Source organism: Microcebus murinus, chromosome 22 (assembly GCF_040939455.1).
Source record: "Microcebus murinus isolate Inina chromosome 22, M.murinus_Inina_mat1.0, whole genome shotgun sequence".
NCBI lineage: Eukaryota > Metazoa > Chordata > Mammalia > Primates > Cheirogaleidae > Microcebus > Microcebus murinus.
The window spans coordinates 25,215,180-25,237,832 of NC_134125.1; the positions used below are offsets into that span (position 1 = coordinate 25,215,180).

General features: G+C 53.4%; 1 protein-coding gene across 2 annotated transcripts; it reads left to right on the top strand.

Moving 5' to 3' along the window:
• The first annotated feature begins 3,903 nt into the window (after positions 1-3,903).
• Positions 3,904-20,963, top strand: YPEL1 (yippee like 1). 2 transcript variants are annotated; one of them, XM_012776704.3, is made up of 6 exons: positions 3,904-4,128; positions 4,485-4,646; positions 15,048-15,330; positions 19,199-19,242; positions 19,634-19,742; positions 20,856-20,963. In XM_012776704.3, the coding sequence occupies exons 2-6, from the start codon at positions 4,618-4,620 to the stop codon at positions 20,943-20,945; spliced, it is 555 nt and encodes a 184-aa protein (XP_012632158.1). In that variant the 5' UTR covers positions 3,904-4,128; positions 4,485-4,617; the 3' UTR covers positions 20,946-20,963. The 2 variants fall into 2 exon arrangements, with proteins under 2 accessions (XP_012632158.1, XP_012632159.1); XM_012776705.3 differs by lacking the exon at positions 4,485-4,646.
• The last annotated feature ends 1,690 nt before the right edge of the window (positions 20,964-22,653 follow it).

Genomic DNA, 22,653 nt, shown 5'->3' on the forward strand with positions numbered 1-22,653 from the left:
TCGTCAAGTTCTTCGAGGAAACTTCCACATCTAAGGGTGGTCTTGGGGGCCCCCAAGCTTGCAGTTGGGGTCAGAAGTGAGGGCGACCTTGCGTGCACTGTTCTTGCTAAACTTCATAGCTGGCCAAACTCTTGCCAGGACAGTAAGAGGAGATGGCGGGTGGGGACCAAATCATCCGAGCCCATTGGAAGAAGTCTGGCTTTTACTCCAGAGGTTTGTGCCTGGAGGCTTTTGAGGAGGTATAGCTCTGGCTTATCTTCTAAAAGCATCAATCTGTGAGGAACAGAGTTAAGGAGGCAAAGTTTGCATCTCCGACAGACAAGAGGTGGGAGTGGCTTAGGCCTGGGTGCTGGTGGCAGGCTTGGCGAGGGCTCAGGGTGGGGTGTGAGGGGCGAGGGGGTGGAGGAAGACTCTGGGGCTCTAGCCTGTGCCATAAGGATGGCGGTGCCCCTTACCGAGATGGTGGAGACCAAGGCTTGGTGTGGAATGTGCTGAGTTTGAAGTGTCTCATGGCTCTCAGATGACATTTGGAGTGGGCAATTGGATGAATATGCCTGGAGTTTGGCAGGGGTGTGGGGGGAGGGTTGTGCTGAGTTACACACTTGGTGGGTGCCAGGCTCCACGTGGTCTTCTGCAACCCATGAGCTTGGCAGAGACAGATCACCTATCAGGAGGGGGAGGGGAAGGGAGGAGACCTAAGAACTGAGCCCTTGGGGCCTCCAACATCAGGAGGATGGGGAGAGATGGAGAAGGCATGGCCAGTAAGGAGGAGAGAGTGGAGCCCCAGAATCAAAGTGAAGAAAGAGTTTAAAGGGAGCGACCAGCTGTATGAAATGCTGGTTGAACCATCAGTAAGATGTGGGCTGAGCCCAGATGTGAGAGTTTGGCATGGTAGAGTTAGGTGGTTGTCACAGAAACCGAAGAATGGCAGGTAAGGATGGCAGGAGCCCAGGCGGGGCCCCCTGAGTAATCTTGCCCTAAAGAGTTACCAGGACATTGCCAAAGGAGCACGCAGCGCCTACTGTCCTGATGGGACAGCCAGGAAGGGAGCGCAGGACGAAGGGTATCAAGCCCCCCTTGTTGCTGGTACCAGGCAGGACAGGGAGGCAGCTGGTGATAGGTTTGGTGGTGGTATGGGGGGATTCCCTCCGGGGGTCTGTGTTCTTGGTAAAGTTGGACACCATGTTAGCAGAGGGGGAAGAGGTGGAAAATCATCTTCCAGGATGGTGGAAACCAGAATGCGCTTGGGAGGTGGAGCGGGTGGAGGGTTGCCTGGAGAACAAAACTCTCCTGGAAATTGGCATCCCCAAGTTAAGCAGCAGCTGCACTGGTGCCGCTCCTAGTGGTGGGAGAGCTTTTCTCCAGGAGGGCTTCTGCAGGGCAAGTGTGTGGTGTGGGCAAGAGAGGAAGGGAGCACAGGAGTGCAGCCCCAGGGCTGGGCACGCTGCTGGGTGGAGTCGGGATGCTACCGGGAGTGAGCCTGGAGCTCGGAGGTGGTGTCCCACAGTGGGCTGCCAGAAACCAGGGCCATGGGCAGTGTGCAATGGGTGGCAGACTGCAGGTCTGGCCCACAGCAGTGTGTGAGATAACTTTTCAGGCAATGCCCAGGATTTTATTAATAAAAATAAAACAGAAAAGGATAGAAAATTTAGGGCATTGCACAGAATCAGAGTTTGTGTTAAATCATGAAATCATCTTTCATATATATATATATATTATATATAGTGGATCACAGTGTAAACTTTTTAAACTGTTTTTAATTATGGTAAAATATACAAAACATAAGGGTTATTTTAACAACTTGAAGTGTGTCATTTAGTGGGATTTAAGTACATTTACATTGTTATGCAACCATCCCCACTACCAATTTCCAAAATTTTGTATCACCACAAACAGAAATGTGGTACACATATGATGTAATGAGAAACATAGGTCATCGTTAAAAACACTTGGAGCCAATAAGCACACGAACAGATGCTCAGCATCACTAATAACTAGGCAGGAAATGGCAAATCAAAACCACCATGAGTCACAGCCTCACATTCATCAGGATTGCCACTGTTAAAAACAGAAAATAACAAGTGTTGGCGAGGATGTGAAGAAATTGGACCCCTTATGCACTGTTGGTGAGAATGTAAGACCACTTTGGAAAGCAATATGCAGTTTGCTTTTAAAATTAAACCTAGAATTACCATATGCTCCCAGCAAGTTGACTTCTGGGTATAGACCCAAAAGAATTGAAAGCAAAGTCTCAAAGACAAGGGTATTTGTACACCCATTGTCACAGTAGCATTATTCACAACAGCTAAAACATACAAGTAGCAACTCAGGTGTCCATTGTGGGATGGATAGAGAAACAAAATGTGATGTCTACATACAATGAAGTATTTTTCAGCCTTCAAAAGAAAGGAAATTCTGACACATGCTGCAACATGGAAGAACCTCTAGGACATTGTGCTCAGTGAAATAAGCCACAAAAGTCACAGTAAGTCACAAAAACGCAAATATTGTATGATTCCACGTAAGGTTCCTAGAGTACTCGACTTCATAGAGACAAGATGTAGAATGCTGGTTGCCAGGGGGTAAGGGTGAGAGGAACCAGGAGTTGCTGTCTAATGGATACAGAGTTTCAGTTTTGCAGATGAGAAAGAATTCTGGAATGAGTGGGTGGTTACACCTATAATCCTATCACTCTGAGAGGCCCTGGTGGGAGGATCCTTGAGCCCAGGAGTTCAAGACCAGCCTGAGCAACATAGTGAGACCTTGTCTCTACACAAAATAGAAAAATTAGCCAGGCATGGTGGCACGTGCCTGTAGCGCCAGCTACTCAGGAGGCTGAGGATTGCTTGAGCCCAGGAGTTGGAGGTTGCAGTGTGCTGGAACCCCACTGCACTCTAACCTGGGCAACAGAGCGAGACGCTGTCTCTAAAAAACAAATAAAAAGTATAAATAAATGAAAGAAAGAAAAGAAAAAGATCGTGACATCCCACTTTGCAGCCAGCTGTCTGTGGAGGCAGGGAGTGGGAGGCGTCTAGGAAGGGCGGCTGAGAACACGTGCGAGGCGACCCAGCGCGAGCCAGCGCCGAGGCAGGCGCCCCAGCGGCGTCCAGGCCGCAGCAGAGCGCGGGTGCGGAAGGGACCACACGGCCAGGAGGCCGCATCGCGAGCAGCGACGTTGCGAACGTCAAGGCCACACTGTGCTCTTTGAAACCTGTGCGATTAATGCCCGTCTATGGAGAACGGACGTGGGACCCAGCACGTGACGACACTGGGGACGCCGCAGGGGCGGGGACGAGGAGCGCACGCCGGAGGCCGGGCTGTCTCGGACCCGCAGGCCGCTGGGCGACCCGGAGGCCCCGGCGCAGAGCGGCGGCGGGTCGGGGTCCGGAGACGGGGGTCGGGCGAGAGCGCGGAGGACCCGCACTGGGGCCGAGCCCGCGCCGGGCACCAGGTCCGCACCCGCGCCGCCCTCCAGCGCCGCCTCGGCCGGACACGCGCGCCCCGGCGCGCCCTCAGCCCGTGCACGCGTGCCGGGCCCGGCGTGCGACCCGCGGGCTTCCCGAGCTGCGCGTCCCCCGCCGCCGCAGACCCCGCGGGCCGAGCACCCTCGCCGGACCAGCCGGCGCCTGCGCACTGCGCTCCTGGGCAAGCCCGCCCGGCGCCCGGCCCCGCCCCGCGCGGCCCCGCCCCCGCGCATCTCGGCCCTTACAGGCTGACTCCGAGGCCGCCCCGGCGGGCCAGCCAATAGGGGCGCGGCGCGCTCCGCGGCACGTGCGGCCCCGCCCCGCCCGGCTGGGTGCGTGCCTGCTGAGCTCCGTTGCCGGAGCGCGCGGGGCGGGGGCGCGCGGGGGGGCGGGGCGGGGCGGGGCGAGGGGCGGAGCGCGCGGCGCGGTGATTGGCTGGCGCCGCGTTCCGAGGCCGTTAACGGCGGCGGGGCCGGGCTGCGGCTCCAAAACAAAGGGCAGGCGGCCCGCGGGGCGGCGGCGGGAGGATGCCCCGCGCCCTGCCGAGGCGCCAACGGCCGCAGCGCGTCGCGGGCCGCGCCGGGGCCGCCTGAGAGCCGAGCCCGCGCGACCGGGGCCCGGCCGGATGGGCGCTGCGGGCCGGGGCGCGGACCGCCGGGCGGCCGTGAGTACGGGCGGGCGCGACACAGTTGCGCGGGCGGCTACTTTGTGGCGGCCGGGCCGCGCCGGGCGGGCCCGCGGGCACCTGCCGGGCTCCGGGCGGCGGGGCGGGCGGCCGTGCTGACCCTGGAGTCGTGGGTGTGGGGCTCGCTCCGTCGCGGAGCGCACCGGTCCCCTCGCCGCCCGCCCGCCCCGCCGGGAGGTGGCAGAGGAGCCCACGGCCCGTCGCTGGCTCCCCCAGCAGACAGGCTCGCAGCGGGGAGCGGATGCGGACAAAGGAGGTCTGCTAGGGAGGTTTATTAAAAAGGAGGGACGTTTTGAGTTGCTCACATAAAGACGGCCAAAATGCATCGTCCTCAGATTTTGCCACTTGTGGCTTTATTAACGGAGATTGCAAAAGTCTGAGCCTGGGACCTACGAAGTGGGGTCCTCCCTCCCCGTGCTTACCTCCGGTTGACATCTTCAGTGTCCAAATCATGTGCTGAGTTCTAGGATGCAAAGAAGGCTGAGATTCTGTTTTAGGTAATGGAACGGAAGACATCATTATACCCACCCAACCTTTTCCTGTTCAGTTGCCTTTCTTCTTCCTCTGTCTAACACACATCCACCTAGCCAGCGGCAGTGTAGTCCCAGCTACTCCAGAGGCTAAGCCAGGAGGATCACTTGAGCCCAGGAGTTCAAGACCAGCCTGGGCAACACAGCCAGAGACCCATCTCAAGTGAACAATAGTAAAGAAAACCAAATAAAATGTATCCACCTTAACGTGCTCCTTCCTTTGCTAAGAGTGTTACTCTTTCCACCCACCAGCCCTGACTTACCCAGGTCTCAAGGCTAGGCTTAGCACCCCGGAGAACCTCCCCAGGTGCTTCCCCTGTCACAGATGTTTGTTGAGCCTCTGCCCTGTGCCGGCAGCTGGGCTTCATCTGGCATCTTTGAGTCTCACAGTCATGCACCAGTTTCCCCGCCCCCATGGTGGGCTCTTGGGGGACAGTGGTGGCATGTTTGAGGAATGCTGTTGCTGAGGAGCTCCTAGACCTTTGTGCCCCTTCCCTTTGCACCCCATGGTGTAGAATGTCTTCTACTTGTGGAAACTAGGACTAGGGCCAGGACCAGGGCAAAATCCTGTCTTCCCACAGGTGCCATGGCACAGGGTCTGGCCCATATGGGCCACTTGAAAAGAAATGATCTTAATGACCAAGCTGAACAATAGTCTTTCTGTTTTTAAAGTAAACTTATTTTGGAATGACTTCAGCTTTACATAAAAGTTGCAGAGGTGGCACAGACAGTCCCAGTATACCCCAGACCCAGTTTCCCTGCTCCCATCCTGCATTGCTGTGGTGTGCTTGACTTGGGTCCATTCTCTGAACTCCAGGCGTTAAGCCTTTCCATTTCAAAGTGCTGCGATCGGTAAAGCTGTTTCTTTATGTGACACAGTGCTCTCATAACATCTGTGCTTTGGTCCCTGCCTGTCTTCACGAAGTTGCACAAGCACCTGTGCCAAGGGGCCACTTCTGCAGTGTTGATGTGTGTTTCTCCCTGGGGACCCATAAACAGAAGACCGTTTGCAATATGAAGAGGCAATGAAGTTCTGCTTTCAAACTGTTCTGACACTCTTCATTAGAGACTCATTTGATTTAGAATCAATTTTTGAGGGGACAAGGTTGTAAAAAAAAAATCAACTTTTAAGTAGTTAGGTCTCATACTCAGTGAAACCTCTAGGGCTGTGGTCCCCAACCCTCAGACCAATACTGGTCCGTGGCCTGTTAGGAAGCGGGCGCACAGAGGAGGTGAGCGGCGGGAGAGCAAGCAGAACTTCATCTGTGTTTACAGCCGCTCCTCGTTGCTCACGTCAGCACATAAGCTCCGCCTCCTGTCAGACCGGCAGTGGCATTAGGTTTTCATAGCAGCCAGAATCCTGTTGCAAACTGCGCGTGTGATGGCTCCTTGTAAGAGCCTGATGCCTTGGTGGTCTGAGGCGGTGCTGCCAGCGCTGCAGAGCGGCTGCAAATAGATTGTCGCTAGCAGAGAGGTCTGCACAATAATGTAATGTGCTTGGATCGTCCCTAAACCATGCCGCGCCACCCCACCCCAGTCTGTAGAACAGTCGTCTTCCGTGAAACCAGTCCTTGGTGCCAACAAGGTTGGGGGCCGCTGCTCTGCGGAATGGGAATTTTGACAAGGCAGGAGGTCGAGTGGAGATTGGAGAAAGTTCTGAAGAGCCAGGACATAGAGGCCAAAGGGTTCTGGAGAGGGCAGTGTGAGTGGGTTCAGGAAAGAGGTTAAGAGGAGGAAATCAATTCCACCAGCCAAGTGACATTCCTCTTATATTAGAGACTCTAAGGACTGAAAAACCTGTCAGCTGTGATATTAAAATGGAAATCCTGGGGCTAACTCACTGTTGGCCACACCCCAGGAAGGGGTTAAGAGCCCGCTGGCACCAACCCTTTATTCAGCAGGACTTCTGCGCCTGCAGGGCTTTGGGGCCAGGGTTCCCAGTGGGCTTAGTGAGGTGCCGAGCGTGCTTGACCCTCTGCCTTACTGTGACAATGACAGGATGCTACTGTCGTGAGGCACTTGTCAGACATTTAAACTGCAATCCACCTTCCTTAACATCTCACGTGACTCTCTGGACTGCCCTGTAAATCATAGGTCACTCCATTTTACAGAGAAGGTAGCAGAGCTTGGCTTGAGTTCCCAGAGCCAAAAAATCTATGGCCCATTTTGAATCCAACCTTAGGAAGCCTCTCAGAGCAAGTCAAACAAGTCAGACTCCCAGCTTTGTCCCAGTGACGGCATTTCTCCTGCCACCTGCTACCTGCTCGCTCCCTCCTGGTGCCACCTGTCTCCCCAGGGCCCCCTTCTGATTCCTCGTCATGTCTCTGATTTTCCCCTTGCCCCAAGACAGGGCTTAGTGTCTGGTTAGGTTTTATTTAGCGTGGAATTAAACGAAGTAGTTTGGATTCCCCACCTGTTTTCTTCTGCTTCACCCCGCCTTCTAGATCTAGTGCCCGTCCTTTCAGCCTGTAGTTCCTACATCTTCCCCTTTCCTTTTAGCAAGGAAGTAAGGCTCCTCTGCTAGGATGTGTCTGAGGCTGTGGCTGGGAAACTTTGTTACTAGCGGTAGAAATAAACAAATGTATTGCAGGTTCTTCCAAAAGAAAGGCTCAGTGCACAGTCTCCCAGCATCATACCTGCTGGGAAGCGCGGAGGCAGGACTCAGCACAGCAGGGAGGACACAGGGGCCTGGAAGGCTGAGGCGCCCGGGCCACTGGGCGATGTAGGAGCAGGACCCCTGGGGTTCCCCAGAGAGCTGGAGCTGCGCGGGGTCTGCAGAAGGCCGGGAGCTTTGTCTCAGGGCCGTGTCGGTAGCGACTGTCCCAGTGACCCACCAAGGCTGCAGTTCCTGAAAGGTGCAGGAGACACATTCAAGTAGGGAGGAAGTGGGTATGTGTGGAGAGGGAAGCTGGTCCTGCCAAAGGCAAATCACACCTGTGCTGTTGCCCTTGATGTGAATCCTTCCAGGCCTTTCCACACCTGTGACTGCATGTGCTCTGCGTGTGAGTTCAAAGTCAGGACATACGCTTGGCATCAAAATCAAAGGGTGCAAAAAAGTGGTCAGTGAAAAGGAAATCACCTTCACTGCCCTTCCAGTCCCCAGCCTGAAGCCCCACACTGGAAGTATTTCTGGCACTTATTTGTCAGTGCATGTGGCCAGACTCTTTGGCTAGACTTGAGATGGTTTCAAATCTTTTGTTCTTCCAGGCATCTTACCAGCTTTTACCCAGTTGTCTTGCACGTGTGCCAGCCTTCAGATAAACCCCTAGGAAGGACTCCCACGCGCCCAGGAATGCTGATGGGTGCTGCCGAATGGCTGGGTCGCAGGGTGCCCTTGCCAGCAGTGCTATGAACTTTTTTAAATTGTTGCCAGCCTGCAAGATCTAAGACAGACGTCAGCATGCCTTCAGTTTGCACTGAGTGAAGCTGAGCATCTACTCACATGTCGACTGACAACAGTGGTTCCAAGGTGTAGACTCTTTGGCTTTGAATGCAGGTCCATAGCTTACTAGCTGTGCAACCTTGTGCAGGTTGGTTAACCTCTCTGGGCCTCAGTTTCTGCACGGTGGAACCAATAAGAACATACATCTGTGATTGCTGTCAACTCATGTGATTCTCATACAGTTAATGGCTTAGACTGGGGCTGAGTCTGCTGTAAGGTCCTGGGGCCACAGCGTCCCTTTCCATAAACTGGCAGTTTTATCTGTCCTCTCTGATGCGGTGGGCTTTTCGTCTCTTTAATCCTGAGGACAGTGCCTTGCCAGTCAGTGGGGGGAGGCCAAGCTGGCGGCTGGGGGCTCCTCTGTGCAGAGGAGGGAAGGCCACTGCCTGAGGGTGGAGGCGGGAAACTCCAGGGCCCAGGTGGCTGTGGAGGGGGGAGCAAAGTCACCGGCCAGGTGACACTGCCACCTCCTACCCCTCATCTCTTTCCTCCCTGGAGAGATGGACCTGGATGTCCCAGTGCATGCTGCCTGCCTGGGCCCTACTCTGTGAGCTCTGGCTGAACATGGCAAGGCCACATGAGCAATGTTTCTTCCCCGCTCTCCTGGGACTCTGTCCCCAGGCCACTTCATCACCACGCCCGGCAAACGCCCCAGCTCTCAACCCTGTGTGCCTTGTGGCACCCTGGAGGGCAGGGGGTGAGGGGAGCGCGGGGCGGCCGTGCCAGGTGGCTGAGCGGGAGGGAACATGAAACCCCTGGGAGTAGAGAGCGACGGTCCCGAGGTGGGTGAGGACCTGGGGCGGGTGCAGAGGAAGGGGCGCCTGGGGCCGGCAGTCCACACTCCATCCCAGCAAGTGTCAGAGCTGCTTGCTGTTGGTTTTATTCCTCAGTGTTTTGTCTTTAGAAGTGTGTTAACTGTACCATATGGACATGGGCATGATTCACATTCTCTTAAGATAATTCTACATGCTTATTTTAGGAGAGACATTTCTGGAATCCAGAAAATTGTTTTTGTTCTGAAAACATACCCCACATTAATATCTATTGGGGGCATGGCAGCTGCCCTCCAAACTCGGGGACACAGTGTCCTATAGTGGACATGATTCACTTGGTGAACTCCCTGGCATTTTCCTTTCAGTGACTTCAAGGCGGTTCCTAATTCGCTACTAGATCTTGTGAAAGCCCATTTGCATAGTGGTTGTGTGAGACTTGGCCAACTTGATTTCCCCAGTGCAGCAGTGGAGATTGAGTTTAAAAGCCAAGTTAAAGCGCAACGGGACACAGCACGACATGCTTCTCAGTGGCCACACATCTGGGCCTGGCCACTGCTGCCTGGACGCCCTTTGAGGGCTGGTGACAGGACTGGGCCCACTTGAGACGCTTGTGAGGCTCCCGTGGCGAGACACACCCCTGCCTTTGAAGGGCGGACAGCGAGCGCTGAGAGTGGGCCAGGCCCAGTAGGGGGGCTTGGGGGCCACTGAGACCTGGGGCAGGCTCTTCCTCTGGAAAGGACACCTGGGGGGGGTACACCATGCAGGTCTCCAAATAAGGCAGGCGTGCGAGGTGCCTGGGAAACCGCCAGGCCCTTCTGGTTGGGAGTCAGAGCTGTCTTGCTGGTCCTGTGACTTTCCGTGTGCGGCCTTGGCCGTCGCTCCCCACTTAGTGCAGGAAGCAGTTGGTCATGGCGGTTCCAGGTGAGAGATCTGGGACCCAGAGAAACTCTGGCTGGGCAGAGGGGTGGAGCTGGGGTTTGAGGTGTCACCCCATCTGCCCCACATCTGGGAGGCTCAGCCTTGCTGTGGGCAGCCCACAGTGGGAAGGACACGAGGCAGGCAGGGCCGGGCGTCGCGGCTGTGCTGGGAGCCGCTGGCTTTGTGCAGCTGGTGAGCAGTTCCAGCTCGGAGGCCTCTGGGCAACAGGGCCCAGTGGCTGGTTGCTTGGTCCCCTCTGGCTGCTTAATGATGGGGACACACAGCTTCTTCCTCCTCAGACACTAGCGGTTAGAGGGTCTCCTCCTGGGAACCTGGCTGTCCTCTTCTGACGCTTGTCTCTCTCAGGCCAGGCACGACCGAGTAGCGGAAAGCACTTGGGCCTCGTGGCTGCCTGCCTGTGGGCGGCGCAGTGGTGCCCGTCCTCGGGGCGTGGTTGGCTTGGGCCACTGGCCTGCGGATCCGCCGGCCCTCAGGTGCCAGCGGGGTGTAGAGGGCGAGTCCCTATCTGGTCGAGATGGTCACTCCAGGGGCTTCAGACTCAGGTCCAGGACTCAGACTGGCCAGCGATGACGCCAGGGCAGAGGACCTCTTACCCGAGTCGATGAGAATCCTTCCTGGAACTTTCTGGGGCCGGCTTGGGGCCATGGCAAGCCTGGCCCTGGCCCTTCCGGGACAGCACTGGTGCAGGCCCGGCTTGCGCACTGCTCTTCGGGAACCGTGGTCCTCATGTGGGGGGCCTGTGGGTCAGGGTGGGGCGCGCCCGCTCAGGTGAGTGAGGGCGACTGGCTCTAGACACCTGCTGTCCTGCGCAGTACTGAGTCAGCAAGGCACTGTGTGCTTGGCACTCGTTAACAGGCTAGGTCTCCTGTTAAGTGTCCTTACAACAATGGAAAAAAAAGATGCTGTCTTATTACAAGGGGACCGAGTTAAAAATGAGGGGTATTGCCCTTTCTAATGGTGAATAAAAGTGATACCGTTGCTTAAAAAAAATGATTAAAGCCAAGGGCAGATTCTGGAGTTCTCTATTCAGGTCACTCGGAGCAGGATTCTGTGAACACTAAAAACCAGAATAACAAGTTGTTTTTTTTTTTGAACAGAGTCTTTGTTGCCCAGGCTAGAGTGAGTGCCGTGGCGTCAACCTTGCTCACAGCAACCTCAAACTCCTGGGCTCAAGCAATCCTCCTGCCTCAGCCTCCCGAGTAGCTGGGACTACAGGCATGCGCCACCATGCCCAGCTAATTTTTTGTATATATATTTTTAGTTGGCCAATTAATTTCTTTCCATTTATAGTAGAGACGGGGTCTCGCTCTTGCTCAGGCTGGTTTCAAACTCCCGACCTCAAGCAATCCGCCGGCTTTGGCCTCCAAGAGTGCTAGGATTACAGGCGTGAGCCACCTTGCCTGGCCTGAATAACCAGTTTTTGGGTAAGATTCCTGTCTCTCTTAGCCCCCTCCCTTAATACTCTTAGTATCTTTGTTAAAGGGAAGCCCAGAGAAAGGAGAGAAGAGAGAAGACAGAAGTTTATTGATTAGTCTCATTTTAACAAAAAGAAACGGGTGAAGATATTAAAGCAAAGATTCACACGAGTGAAGCCACAATAAGTGGTGTCAGAACCTGTCCATTCCATCCTATTGGCCAATACTAATTTGTGGGGTGTGAGTGGATTTGAATGAGCTACTAACAAACTCCCTGACGATGTGCTTGTGGATCATGCGGGACACACGGGTGGGGAGTGCTGGGCTTATGCCAGGTGGTGACCAGGTCGACACTCGGCCCCATGACCTCCCCAGGGCATGTCAGTCAGTTTACCAGAGGTGGGAGGGATGCCAGCGTTCAAATTCATAAAAAGTCCTATAGGTCTGGACAGCAGATAAAAATCTAACAAAATGTAATTAATGTATTAAAGCTAAATGCGGCCAAGCACGATGGCTCATGCTGTAATCCTAGCTCTTTGGGAAGCAAAGGCAGGGGGATTGCTTGAGGCCAAGAAGTTCAAGATCAACCTGAGCAAGAGTGAGATCCCACGCAAAAATATAGAAAAATTAGCCAGACTTAGTGGCACACGCCAGTAGTCCCAGCTGCTCTGGAGGCTGAGGCAGGAGGATCGCTTGAGCCCAGGAGTTTGAGGTTGCTGTGAGCTAGGCTGATGCCACAGCACTCTGGGTGACAGAGCAAGATCCTATCTCAAAAACAAAGCAAACAAAAAAAGGTTAAATGTGAGGTTTGGTCTTTGATTCTAAGGAAACCCAAGGGAACAATTCAGGATTGGCACAAAGTGACTTAGTAGCAGCTAGGGAAAGAGTTTAAGATTTTCAGGGAATCACCAATCAGGAATATCCAACATGATCAGATTTCTTCAGAAATTCTTTAACTTATATTGATGAAAGAATTTGGCTTCATTTAAGATAGAGGTGTGTGCGAATTTGTATATGTTACCGTGTATAGAAATTTCTTCCACGAAATTCCCGTTAGATGGTCATCTCTTGTTGAGAAATGTGATCAACTGTTGATTTTTGCTTCTGGGATGCAATAGGAGCCAGCGTTGTTTGTCTTTTCCTGGAGATACCCAACTGCTAGCACCATCTTCTTTTGGAAAAATGTGTTCTTTCTCGGGGCACTGCAGTGCCACCGACACGCTGTCTGCTGGCTGTCTGCGTGGAGGTCTGGTTCTGGGCTCTGTTTCGTATTGCATCGACCTGTTCTGTCTCGTGCCGGAACCACACGGTCCTCATGGCTGTCACGTGAAAGAACAAGGTGTGCTCTCTGGGGGAATTCACGTCTTTACAATATCTTCTGGTCTTTATTTTAATTAATTAATTAATTTATTTATTTATTATTTATTTATTTATGACAGAGTCTCGCTTTCTTGCCCAGGCTAGAGTGAGTGCTGTGGCGTCAGCCTCGCTCACAGCAACCTCAATCTCCTGGGCTCAAGCGATCCTCCTGCCTCAGCCTCCCGAGTAGCTGGGACTACAGGCATGCGCCACCGTGCCTGGCTAATTTTTTCTCTATATATTAGTTGGCCAATTAATATCTTTCTATTTTTTTTTTTTTTTTTAGTAGAGACGGGGTCTCATTCTTGCTCAGGCTAGTTTCGAACTCCTGACCTTGAGCCATCTGCCCGCCATAGCCTCCCAGAATGCTAGGATTACAGGCGTGAGCCACTGAGCCTAGCGTATCTTCTGGTCTTGATGGTGGTATTTCTTTCCATTTATTTAGGTCTCCTTAATGTCCCTCAGAGTTTTACAACATACTCCGCAAAGGTCTTTGGATTTATTCTTAGATACTCTGTATTCTTACACTATAGTATAAGAGCATATTTTCCTGTATAATCTTTATGAGTAATTTTCTCATCTTACAGCACTGGCTGGGGACTCAGTGCAATGTCACATAGAGGTGATGGTGAGGAAGGTTTCCCAGTGTCACTCCTGATCTCAAAAAGAATGTTTTCTAAGTTTTACCATTAAGATATGTGCTATGGTTTTTTGGTACATATCTCTTAACAGATAAGGAAGTTCCCTTATATTGTTAGCCTGCATGGGATGTTTCTAAAATCCCAAATGGATGTTGAATTTTGTTATATCCTTTTTCTGCATTTATTGAGATAAACAGATTAAGAGAGAAAAATATGTGGCGAATTTAATTAACTAAATTTTCTAATGTTAAATAATCTTATATTCCTATGATAAAGCCAACTTGATTAAGGTGTATTATCCTTTAAAAATAGTATTAGATTCTAGGCTGGGCGCGGTGGCTCACGCCTGTAATCCTAGCTCTCTGGGAGGCCGAGGCGGGTGGATTGCTCGAGGTCAGGAGTTCAAAACCAGCCTGAGCACAAGAGTGAGACCTCATCTCTACCATAAATAGAAAGAAATTAATTGGCCAACTAATATATATATAGAAAAAATTAGCCGGGCATGGTGGCACATGCCTGTAGTCCTAGCTACTCGGGAGGCTGAGGCAGGAGGATTGCTTGAGCCCAGGAGTTTGAGGTTACTGTGAGCTAGGCTGACGTCATGGCACTCACTCTAGCCTGGACATCAAAGCGAGACTCTGTCTCAAAAAAAAAAAAAATTGGATTAGATTCTATTTGGTGATATTATTTAGGACTTTTTCCATCTTTATTCATGAGAAGAAAATTATAGCAAATTTCATTCTCATACTGCCTAATTGAGTCTCCTTAGTCTCCTGAGAAGCTGAGACTACAGGAACCACCATGGCCAGCTAATTTTTAAATTATTTTTTATAGAGCAGGATCTCACTATGTTGTCCAGGCTGGTCTCACACTTCTGGCTTCAAGCAGTCTTCTTACCTTGGCCTCCCACAGTGCTAGGATTACAAGTGTGAGCCACTGCGCCCAGCCTTTAATCCATGTGGTGTTAGATTTTGTATATGGTGTTAGGTAAGGGTCCAGCTTTTTGGAGGTGGACATCCAGTCGTCCCAGCAGCATTTGTGGAGAATACCATCCTTCACCCCACTAAATGGTCTTGGCCCCTTGTCACTGCTCGCTTGACCTATATGAGGGTTTCTTCTGTACTGCCACGTAATTTCTTTTTTTTTTTGAGACAGAGTCTTGCTTTGTTGCCCAGGCTAGAGTGAGTGCCGTGGCGTCAGCCTCACTTGCTGGGACTAGGCTGGACTAGCTGGGACATGGTGGCCCACGCCACCATGCCCGGCTAATTTATATATATATATTAGTTGGCCAATTAATTTCTTTCTATTTTTATAGTAGAGATGGGGGTCTCGCTCAGCTGGTTTCGAACTCCTGACCTTGAGCAATCCGCCCGCCTCGGCCTCCCAGAGTGCTAGGATTACAGGCGTGAGCCACCGCGCCCGGCCCCACGTAATTTCTTAAAGATTAATTAGTACTGGACCCATCACTGATACTCGTTCCTGTGCAGTGCTTCGAGTCCACGCTCTGGGCGGACGCAGCCTGCTGCTGGCTCGCTCAGATGGGAGTCGTGTTGGCCACTTTTTCTCTCATGTTTCCCGAAGCCAAACATGGCTAAGATACTTTGATTAAATATTTTTCTCAAATTACCTGTGTCGTAAGACCAGTTCACTCGCCACCGCCAGCTGATGTGGGTGGCTGACCAGCGCCTGGGCGGCGCCCGGCACAGCCGGGCCGAGAGCGGAGCGGCGGCCGCAAGCAGACGCCCCGCCCCGCCGCGCAGCGCTCCGGCCTCTCACCCGCGTGTCTCGTTGGTCAACAGGTTGCGACACTCTTCTCTCATCCCAGCGGTGTGGACAGTGCCACACGCCCCCCGAACAACAACGGCTCTTGCGTGCATTTTCCAGTGCTGCCTGTGTCAGAGAGCCCAGCAGGGCCACGGGGCTTCCAGAGCCAGCCCTGAGCGGAGGGAGGGGTGCCCAGCAGAGATGGTGAAGATGACAAAGTCCAAAACTTTCCAAGCCTATCTGCCGCACTGTCACCGGACGTACAGCTGTATCCACTGCAGGGCCCACCTAGCCAACCACGACGAGCTCATCTCCAAGGCAAGTGGCTTACGTAGAAAACTTGATTAGAAAAATCCATGAGGCTTTAGCAGACAATGGTAACCATCACATGGCCTCCTGAATTTGCTGTGCCCTGAAGGTCTTGAACCTCGTGGGCAGCTGTGCATGGCCACACGTGGCGACGCCACGGACCTGGCGTGAGCCGGGCCGGTGGGTAGATTCGGAGGCCAGCGTTGGGGTCGCCCAAGGGCCCAGCGCAGGGTGCGTCGGTCACTTCTCAGAGCGGCACGACTCAGGGAAAGCCAGAGAGTACTGGGTGAGCAAAGGAGGTCTAGAAAGTCTGTGAATAGTTTAATAATAAGGGAAACTAAATAATAAACTAAATAATAGTTTAATAATAAGGGAATTAGGAAATTTTTAAAGCTCAGAATGATTAAAAAGGGGAGGGGCAGCTCAGGCAAAGGCCCGGAGGGTGCAGGTGCCTTTGCCAGGACCTTTGGGCGCCGGGGAAAGCTCTGGGAGGTTCCCTGTGCAGGACCCACGCGCAGCTGGGGGTGTGTGGCAAGGACGCACCCCCCACCCCCTGCGCTCAGCTCTGACCCCTCCCGGCAGGCCCAGGCCCCCATGCTCCTGCTGAGCGGCCTGAACCTCAGCCCCACAGGCACTCGGGCCTTTTGGGGCCCTCTTTGTAGGCCTCTGGTCTAACTCCGCCAGAACATTTATCAGTTTGTATTTTCACTGGGCGGTAGTGAGCGCTGTCTCGCTTCTGTTCCTCCTCTGAAATGAACACTGTTAAGCAAAGCAGGGCTTCTCCAGTGTCTCCTCTGCCCGGTCAGAAGGTCCCAGTAGGAAGTGGAAGCTCCGCTGGCACCTTGCTTTCCTGGTGTGTTTCTGAGGCAGGCTCAGCGTGAGGCGACACTGAGTTAGTGAAAGGCAGAACTGCTCTGGGCCTCCAGGTGGGGAGGTGTGGCTTGGCGACATCACTGGCCTGTGACTCACCTGAGCAGGTAGTCAGAGTCAGGTGCCACATTTGCTTTTTACAAGACAAGGTCTCTCTCTGTCACCCAGGCTGAAGTGCAGTGGGATGATCATAGCTTACTGCAGCCTTGAACTCCTGCCTCAGCCTCCCAAGTAGCTGGGACTACAGGCATGTGCCACCACCCCCAGCTAATTTTTAAATTTTGTGTTAAGACAGAGTCTCACTGTGTTGCCCAGGCTGGTCTGAAACCCCGGGGCTCAAGCAATATTCCTGCCTCAGCCTCTCAGAGTGCTGGCATTACAGGTGTGAGCCTTCGTGCCCAGCCAGTCTTTTGGTGAAGCTTGCTGATGTATTATTTGTCTTAGGTGCACCAAAATGAATTTGACAAGATGCTTCTTTTGAAGGACCCCAAAGCCACTAAGCTGTTACAAGAATTACATTGGGAGCAGGATCCTGCTCTGCATCAGTGGAAACTGTTACCAGTCAGGACATTAAATGAGCATTTCAGGATGAAAAAATGCTGAGAACTAAGCTCTCCAAGCACACAGCTGCCGAGAGGTGCCCTACCTCTCGTCTCAGCTGGTGGCGAAGATGCTTAGAGTAAACTCTCCCACTCTCACGTGGCTTCAGATAAAGGAGTTCATTGCAGCTGCAAAGAACACTTGCCACGTGGAACAGGTTCTAGCACGTACAAGGCTAGAGGTACCGACAGGCTCTAGGCCCATCTTTGTCACTAACAGGTAACCCCCTGGTCCAAGGGAGCTTGTCCTTGTAGACAGCTCTAACTGCTGGGGGGCTCTCTCAATAGCGAGCAGGCTGGGACCTGCAGGCGGAATCTGCTAGTCCACCTGTTTTTGTAAAGATTTATAGGCTCACAGCTGTGTTCATCTGTTTACAACACAATTGGAACAGAGACCATATGGCCTGAAAACCTTGAACTATTTATCTCCTGGCTCTAACTTACACACTGGTCAGACTGAACTCTGAATTGGAATCACAGACCTGCTCCTATGCCTGCTCCAAACCCTGTTTAAAACATAAGGGTTTTCAGGCCGGGCCCGGTGGCTCATGCCTGTAATCCCAGCACTCCGTGAGGCCGAGGCAGGAGGATCACTTCAGCCCAGGAATCTGAGATTGCCACTACATGCTAGCCAGGGCGACAGAGCAAGACACTGTCTCAAAAATAAATAAATAAGGACTTTCAGAATAGGTGAAAGAATTAGGAGATTTAATCCAGAAAATTGAAGGCTGATAAGGATGTGTGAGAAGTCGAAGTCTATTAGATGATTATTAAACTTAATATAGCGAGACTCTGTCTCAAAAACAATCATTGCTCATAATCACCCAATAGTGCATGTGTGTAAAGTAAAATATACGAATTGCTGCTTCCCGGCTCTTGTCCCCTCTACTCCCTGGCATTATCACTGGGGGCATTTTGGTGTCTGTCCGTCTGTCTGTCTGTTTTGATTTATAGAAACATTCTTCACCTTAAATAACGAGTTCGCTTCTTCCCTTGGTTTCTGACGCCTGTCTTCCCACCCCTGGCACAAACACCCTGTTCTGGCTCCACTGCTGGGGACCATCCCCTCCCCTGCGCGAGCCCCACATTGGGTGCGGCGGACCCGCTTGTTGGCGGATCTGACTCGTGTTTGTTTGGGTTGTGAACACCGTGAGGGTGACGTTCCCGGCACATTCCTCACCTGCCCAAGCTGCTTTGTTCTTCATACTCTTAGAAGTAGGGCTCCGAGGTCTGCGTGTGCGCCTTTTTTTTTTGAGACAGAGTCTCACTCTGTCGCCCAGGCTAGAGTGAGTGCCGTGGCGTCAGCCTCGCTCACAGCAACCTCAGATTCCTGGGCTCAAGCAATCCTCCTGCCTCAGCCTCCCAAGTAGCTGGGACTACAGGCATGCGCCACTATGCCCCGCTAATTTTTTCTGTATATTTTTAGTTGGCCAATTAATTTCTTTCTATTTTTAGTAGAAATGGGGTCTTGCTCTTGTTCAGGCTGCTTTTGAACTCCTGACCTTGAGCGATCCGCCCGCCTCGGCCTCCCAGAGTGCTGGGATGACAGGCGTGAGCCACCGCCCGGCCCGTGTGTGCCTTTCACGCTTAGATGTCAGCAGCTTGTGTTCCAGGTAACATTTCCTCGCAGCGCACGGATTTGTGCAAAGGTGATAGGCCAAAAAAACCCCAAAAAAGTCATCTTGATTTGGTTTGCATTTCTTTGATTATTGTTACGGCCGAGCACGTCATGTTGGTGGTTCCAGATGCGCCCCAGGGCCTCCCTCCGGTTTCCCCTGTCATGTGGGGTGAAGGCTGTCAGCACTGGCCGAGTGTGTCCGGCTGGCACAAACACCCTGTTCTGGCTCCTCCTCAGCTGGTGACATTTTCCTGGGGTGAGATGTCACTGGAAGGTCCTTTTCTCCTACGTAAGGGGCCATCTTGGGCTGCGACTTGATTTTTATTTTAATGGAAAAGCGTGGAAACTTCGCCTTGCCCTGCTGTCTGGCAGTGATGCATCCACACTGCTGGAAGAGGCAGCCGAGAGCTTTGTGGGGAGCTGTGGGTATGGGGTGGAGAAAATGGGATGGAATCTTTCATGATTCCATCTCAGGATCTTCCAATTGGATGGAGCATCATGCAGCTCCCGTTTTTAAGAAAATGACTTTGCAATGATAGTCACTTGCAGGATGTTGAAGTGGACAGAGTCGGCCACTTGCTGACCTCAGTCTAGACTCAGAAACAGTCTGTTGCTCTGATTAACGACCATTACCGTGAGGGTGGCACTCTGTCTGCTCCTCTGCAGCCTGTCCTGGTGCCGGGCCCGCACGCTGCGGCGCCTCTGGTTCCACACTCCTTCCAGAACGCAAACTCGCTGTTCCTTGCCGTCTGACAAGAGCCAAACTTCTAACACCTTCTCTTCTCTGCAGTCCTTTCAGGGCAGTCAGGGACGAGCCTACCTCTTCAACTCCGTGTGAGTAGCCGCCTCTTCAGTCTGTGGGCGCGGGCGCCTGGCGGGGTGGCATCGCTGCGTCCGCGCGGCCATGGCCAGTAATTCGAAGCTGGAACACACAGGAGTTCCGCCAGCAGCCTGGAGTCACCAGGTCTTCAGTGACCTGAGGAACCTGCTCTCCCTGGTCAGGGAGTGTCTGCACTCCCTGAGAGTCTAGCTCCCTGCAGCCGTCCTATCTCGGGATCCTTCTGGGGACGTAAAAAGTCTCCTTCCCATTAAAGGGCAGGGGTGCTGTGAAGACACAGCGCTGCTCTGGAAAGTTCCCCGATTCTGGTGAAGTTTTTCCAGTGAGGTGGGGGGTGGGGCCCACTGGCCAGGCTGGTCTTCAGCAGGGTGGCCCCTGTCCCCACAGGGTGAACGTGGGCTGCGGCCCCGCCGAGGAGAGGGTCCTTCTCACCGGGCTGCATGCGGTCGCGGACATCCACTGCGAGAACTGCAAGACCACGCTCGGGTGGAAATACGTGAGTACCAGCCCGTTCGCGGGGCAGCTGCAACGCGCCACCAAGGCACACAGTCTGCCACCAAGTAAAACCTGCCCCAAGCGTGATGGGTGGTGTCAGTCAAAGAACACGTGTGTCCAGGCGAGCTGCTTTGGGAGCCGGTTCGAAGCAGGTATAGGCACAGGGCTGCCCGCGCTTGCTGTACCCTGGTCACCCACGCTGCCCCAGGTGGAACCGTCAGGGTGGGCCCGGCAGCCCCCTCCCAGCCTGCCCCATCTCTCAGGGGCCTGCTGGGCTCGGAGACGGAGGGACACCTGGCTACCTGCCCATGGGCTCTTGCCCCAGCCCCTTTCTCTGAGGACTTTGAATTGAAAGTCGCCATCCCGGCCGCTGTGCAGTCTTCGCCTCTGGTTCTGTCTCCCCAGCATACGGTGGATCCACTGCCCTAAGCCACCAGCCTGTCCCTCCCACCCTGGCTCTGGTCTCTGTCCTGGCAGGCAGGGGCCAGCCTTGGTGCTGGACTCTCCTCCTCCTCCACCCCCTCCCTAGGCCCTTCTTTCAGAAAGCCCACTCTGGCCATCATGCTACCTGTCCCTCTCCACGGCCGCACCTGCGGCTTCCTGCTGGGACGAGCTTTCCTGTGTCCACCCTACCTGGGGCTGTGGCTCCGGTGGGCAGGACTCATCTCAGTCATCTGTGTCCCCAGCCCTGAGCACCAGGCCACACACTCTTTCCCTCCTCCTCAACCCACAAAGGGCTTCCTCTTTCCTGAACGTCTGTGGTCTGGGTCCAGGGTTCTCGCTGTTCCTGTCTTCACTCATGACTTGCACAGAATTCCTGGAAGCGCGTTTCGCACCTCTCCATGCCGCCCCGGTCGCCACACTTGGCTGACGTTCAGTGGACAGACTTGCCTTGACATTGCCCTACGACTTTAATGATGAACGCAAAGTAAACCTGCCCTGCCCCGATGGGCTTGGCACGGGACAGACCCTCTGGCTGGGTCAGCACGTGGCTAGGGAACATCTGGGTGTAGATGATACTAGTGACTTTGGGGTTTTTGCCAAGATTATAATGAAATTGGAAAATGAGACAGATTCTGTCCTGAAATCTCCTTTCTCTCTACTCTTTTTTAAGGAGCACGCCTTCGAGAGCAGTCAGAAGTATAAGGAAGGGAAGTTTATCATTGAGCTTGCTCATATGATCAAGGACAATGGTTGGGAGTAAAGTGAGAACTTTCCATTCTCTTTTGAATCCTATTTTGTGAGAGAAACTGTGAGTGCGACAGAAACAGGAACATTCTGGATGGCAGCGTCTCTTGAACTTTAACCCTACAGGCCAGCTGTGCACAGGGCTAGACTTGCCCAGGCCTCTCAGCCGCTTCCTTGGGTGGGGCCCTAGTCTCTGTCGCCTTGACATTTTTCTAGCTTCTCAAAGCTCTAGAGAAAGATTTAACCAACTGATGACTGCCCCGCCTAGTCAATATCCTCTTTTAGTCTGCGCCTTCAGCGCAGTGTGGCCATGTTCTTTTATGTTCCATAGAAAACCAAACCGAGTCTCTAAAGACCACAGGGACAGGCTCTCTTTAGAGAGCAAGCCTCACCTCTCGCTTTTTAGGGTAAAGGTATTGTAGCCAACTCCCTTTTCTTCTAATTCACAAAAGTACACATCGGTTATTCTTCTTGCAGATGAACTGTTAGGGAATAGTGTTCATTTAAGATTATTTCAGGTGCAGTCAACAAATTTACATACCAAGAGTGTTTTATTTTTTAGCCTGTTCAAAAACAGAGGACAGCACTGATAACATTTTAGATTAAGCTGTGGAGAAGTGTCTAGTGGAACATCTTGTTTATTTCAGCTGATAGATTCCTTACCTAGAAAGAAAAGAGCTAATGCTTAGAGAAGACTGTCCCAGGGCCCGTGGCGGCAACAGCCTTGCAGGGTCTCCGTGGCAGCAGCTGGGCCATGTAGTTCCAGAGTCTCACACTGGACAGAGAAGTTGGATTCCATTTTCTACCCTGCCGTACTTGAAGAAAAGAACGATTTTTGCATATGAAAGAGGCAGAAGCAACAGGAAAAACTTTAAAATTTGAGATTTGCCCGATTATTTAAAATTTTTTCCTAAAGTTGCAAGACAGGTTTTAACTTAGTAAATGAAGATGTTTGGTGTGCTGGAAGAGTCGCCCCTCCCTGCCTGGTGCTGTCCTGCGAGCTGACAGGGCACATGTGCCATCTCCTGTGTTTTGCCACCCGTCCCCCCCTCCACGGGGTGTGCTCCACGAGGGACTTGTGGCCCATTTGCAGAGAATGGAGGCCCAAAACTCCCAGACGAGGTTTGGGTTTCAACATCGGGTAACCTGACTTGGGGCTGAGGGGTGGGCAGAGGGCGGGGGAGGCCCGGGGCAGGAGATGGGAGAGCCACCAGCTGCTTGGCTCTCAGCCTGGCAGATGGCTCCGAAACCGCCTCTGACCAGGTGTCTGGGGACAGCAAGTGCAAGCAGGCGAGGAAAGTGAGGAAATGACCTCCAGCCAGCTGCAGGCCCCCCCACTCCAGGCCCCGCCTCCACCTGGACCTGTGGCCAGTGCAGCGCTGCGATGCTGCCCGGCTGACCCACCACTTGCCCTGAGCGTCCCTCTGGGCACCACCTCGCCAAGACTCCAGGCCTTGGGATGTGGGAAATGCTGGCGCCCTGGGCACTGTGGCCACCCAGCAGCAGCTCCCTTAAGCACGTCTCCAACTTAGCTGGCGAAGGAGGGAAACCTGCGTACAGCTCTGCAAGAATCTGCCCTTGGCGGAGGCCCAGCAAGCTGCTACCTCGCGGAGTGGGCCGGGCCAGCGCATCCCACGCTCCTGGGCTAAGCACAGCGTAGCCGTTGCCGGCACAGCAGGGCTCCTGCTGCCATGCTCTGAAACCTGAAGAGGCTTCGCTCACGT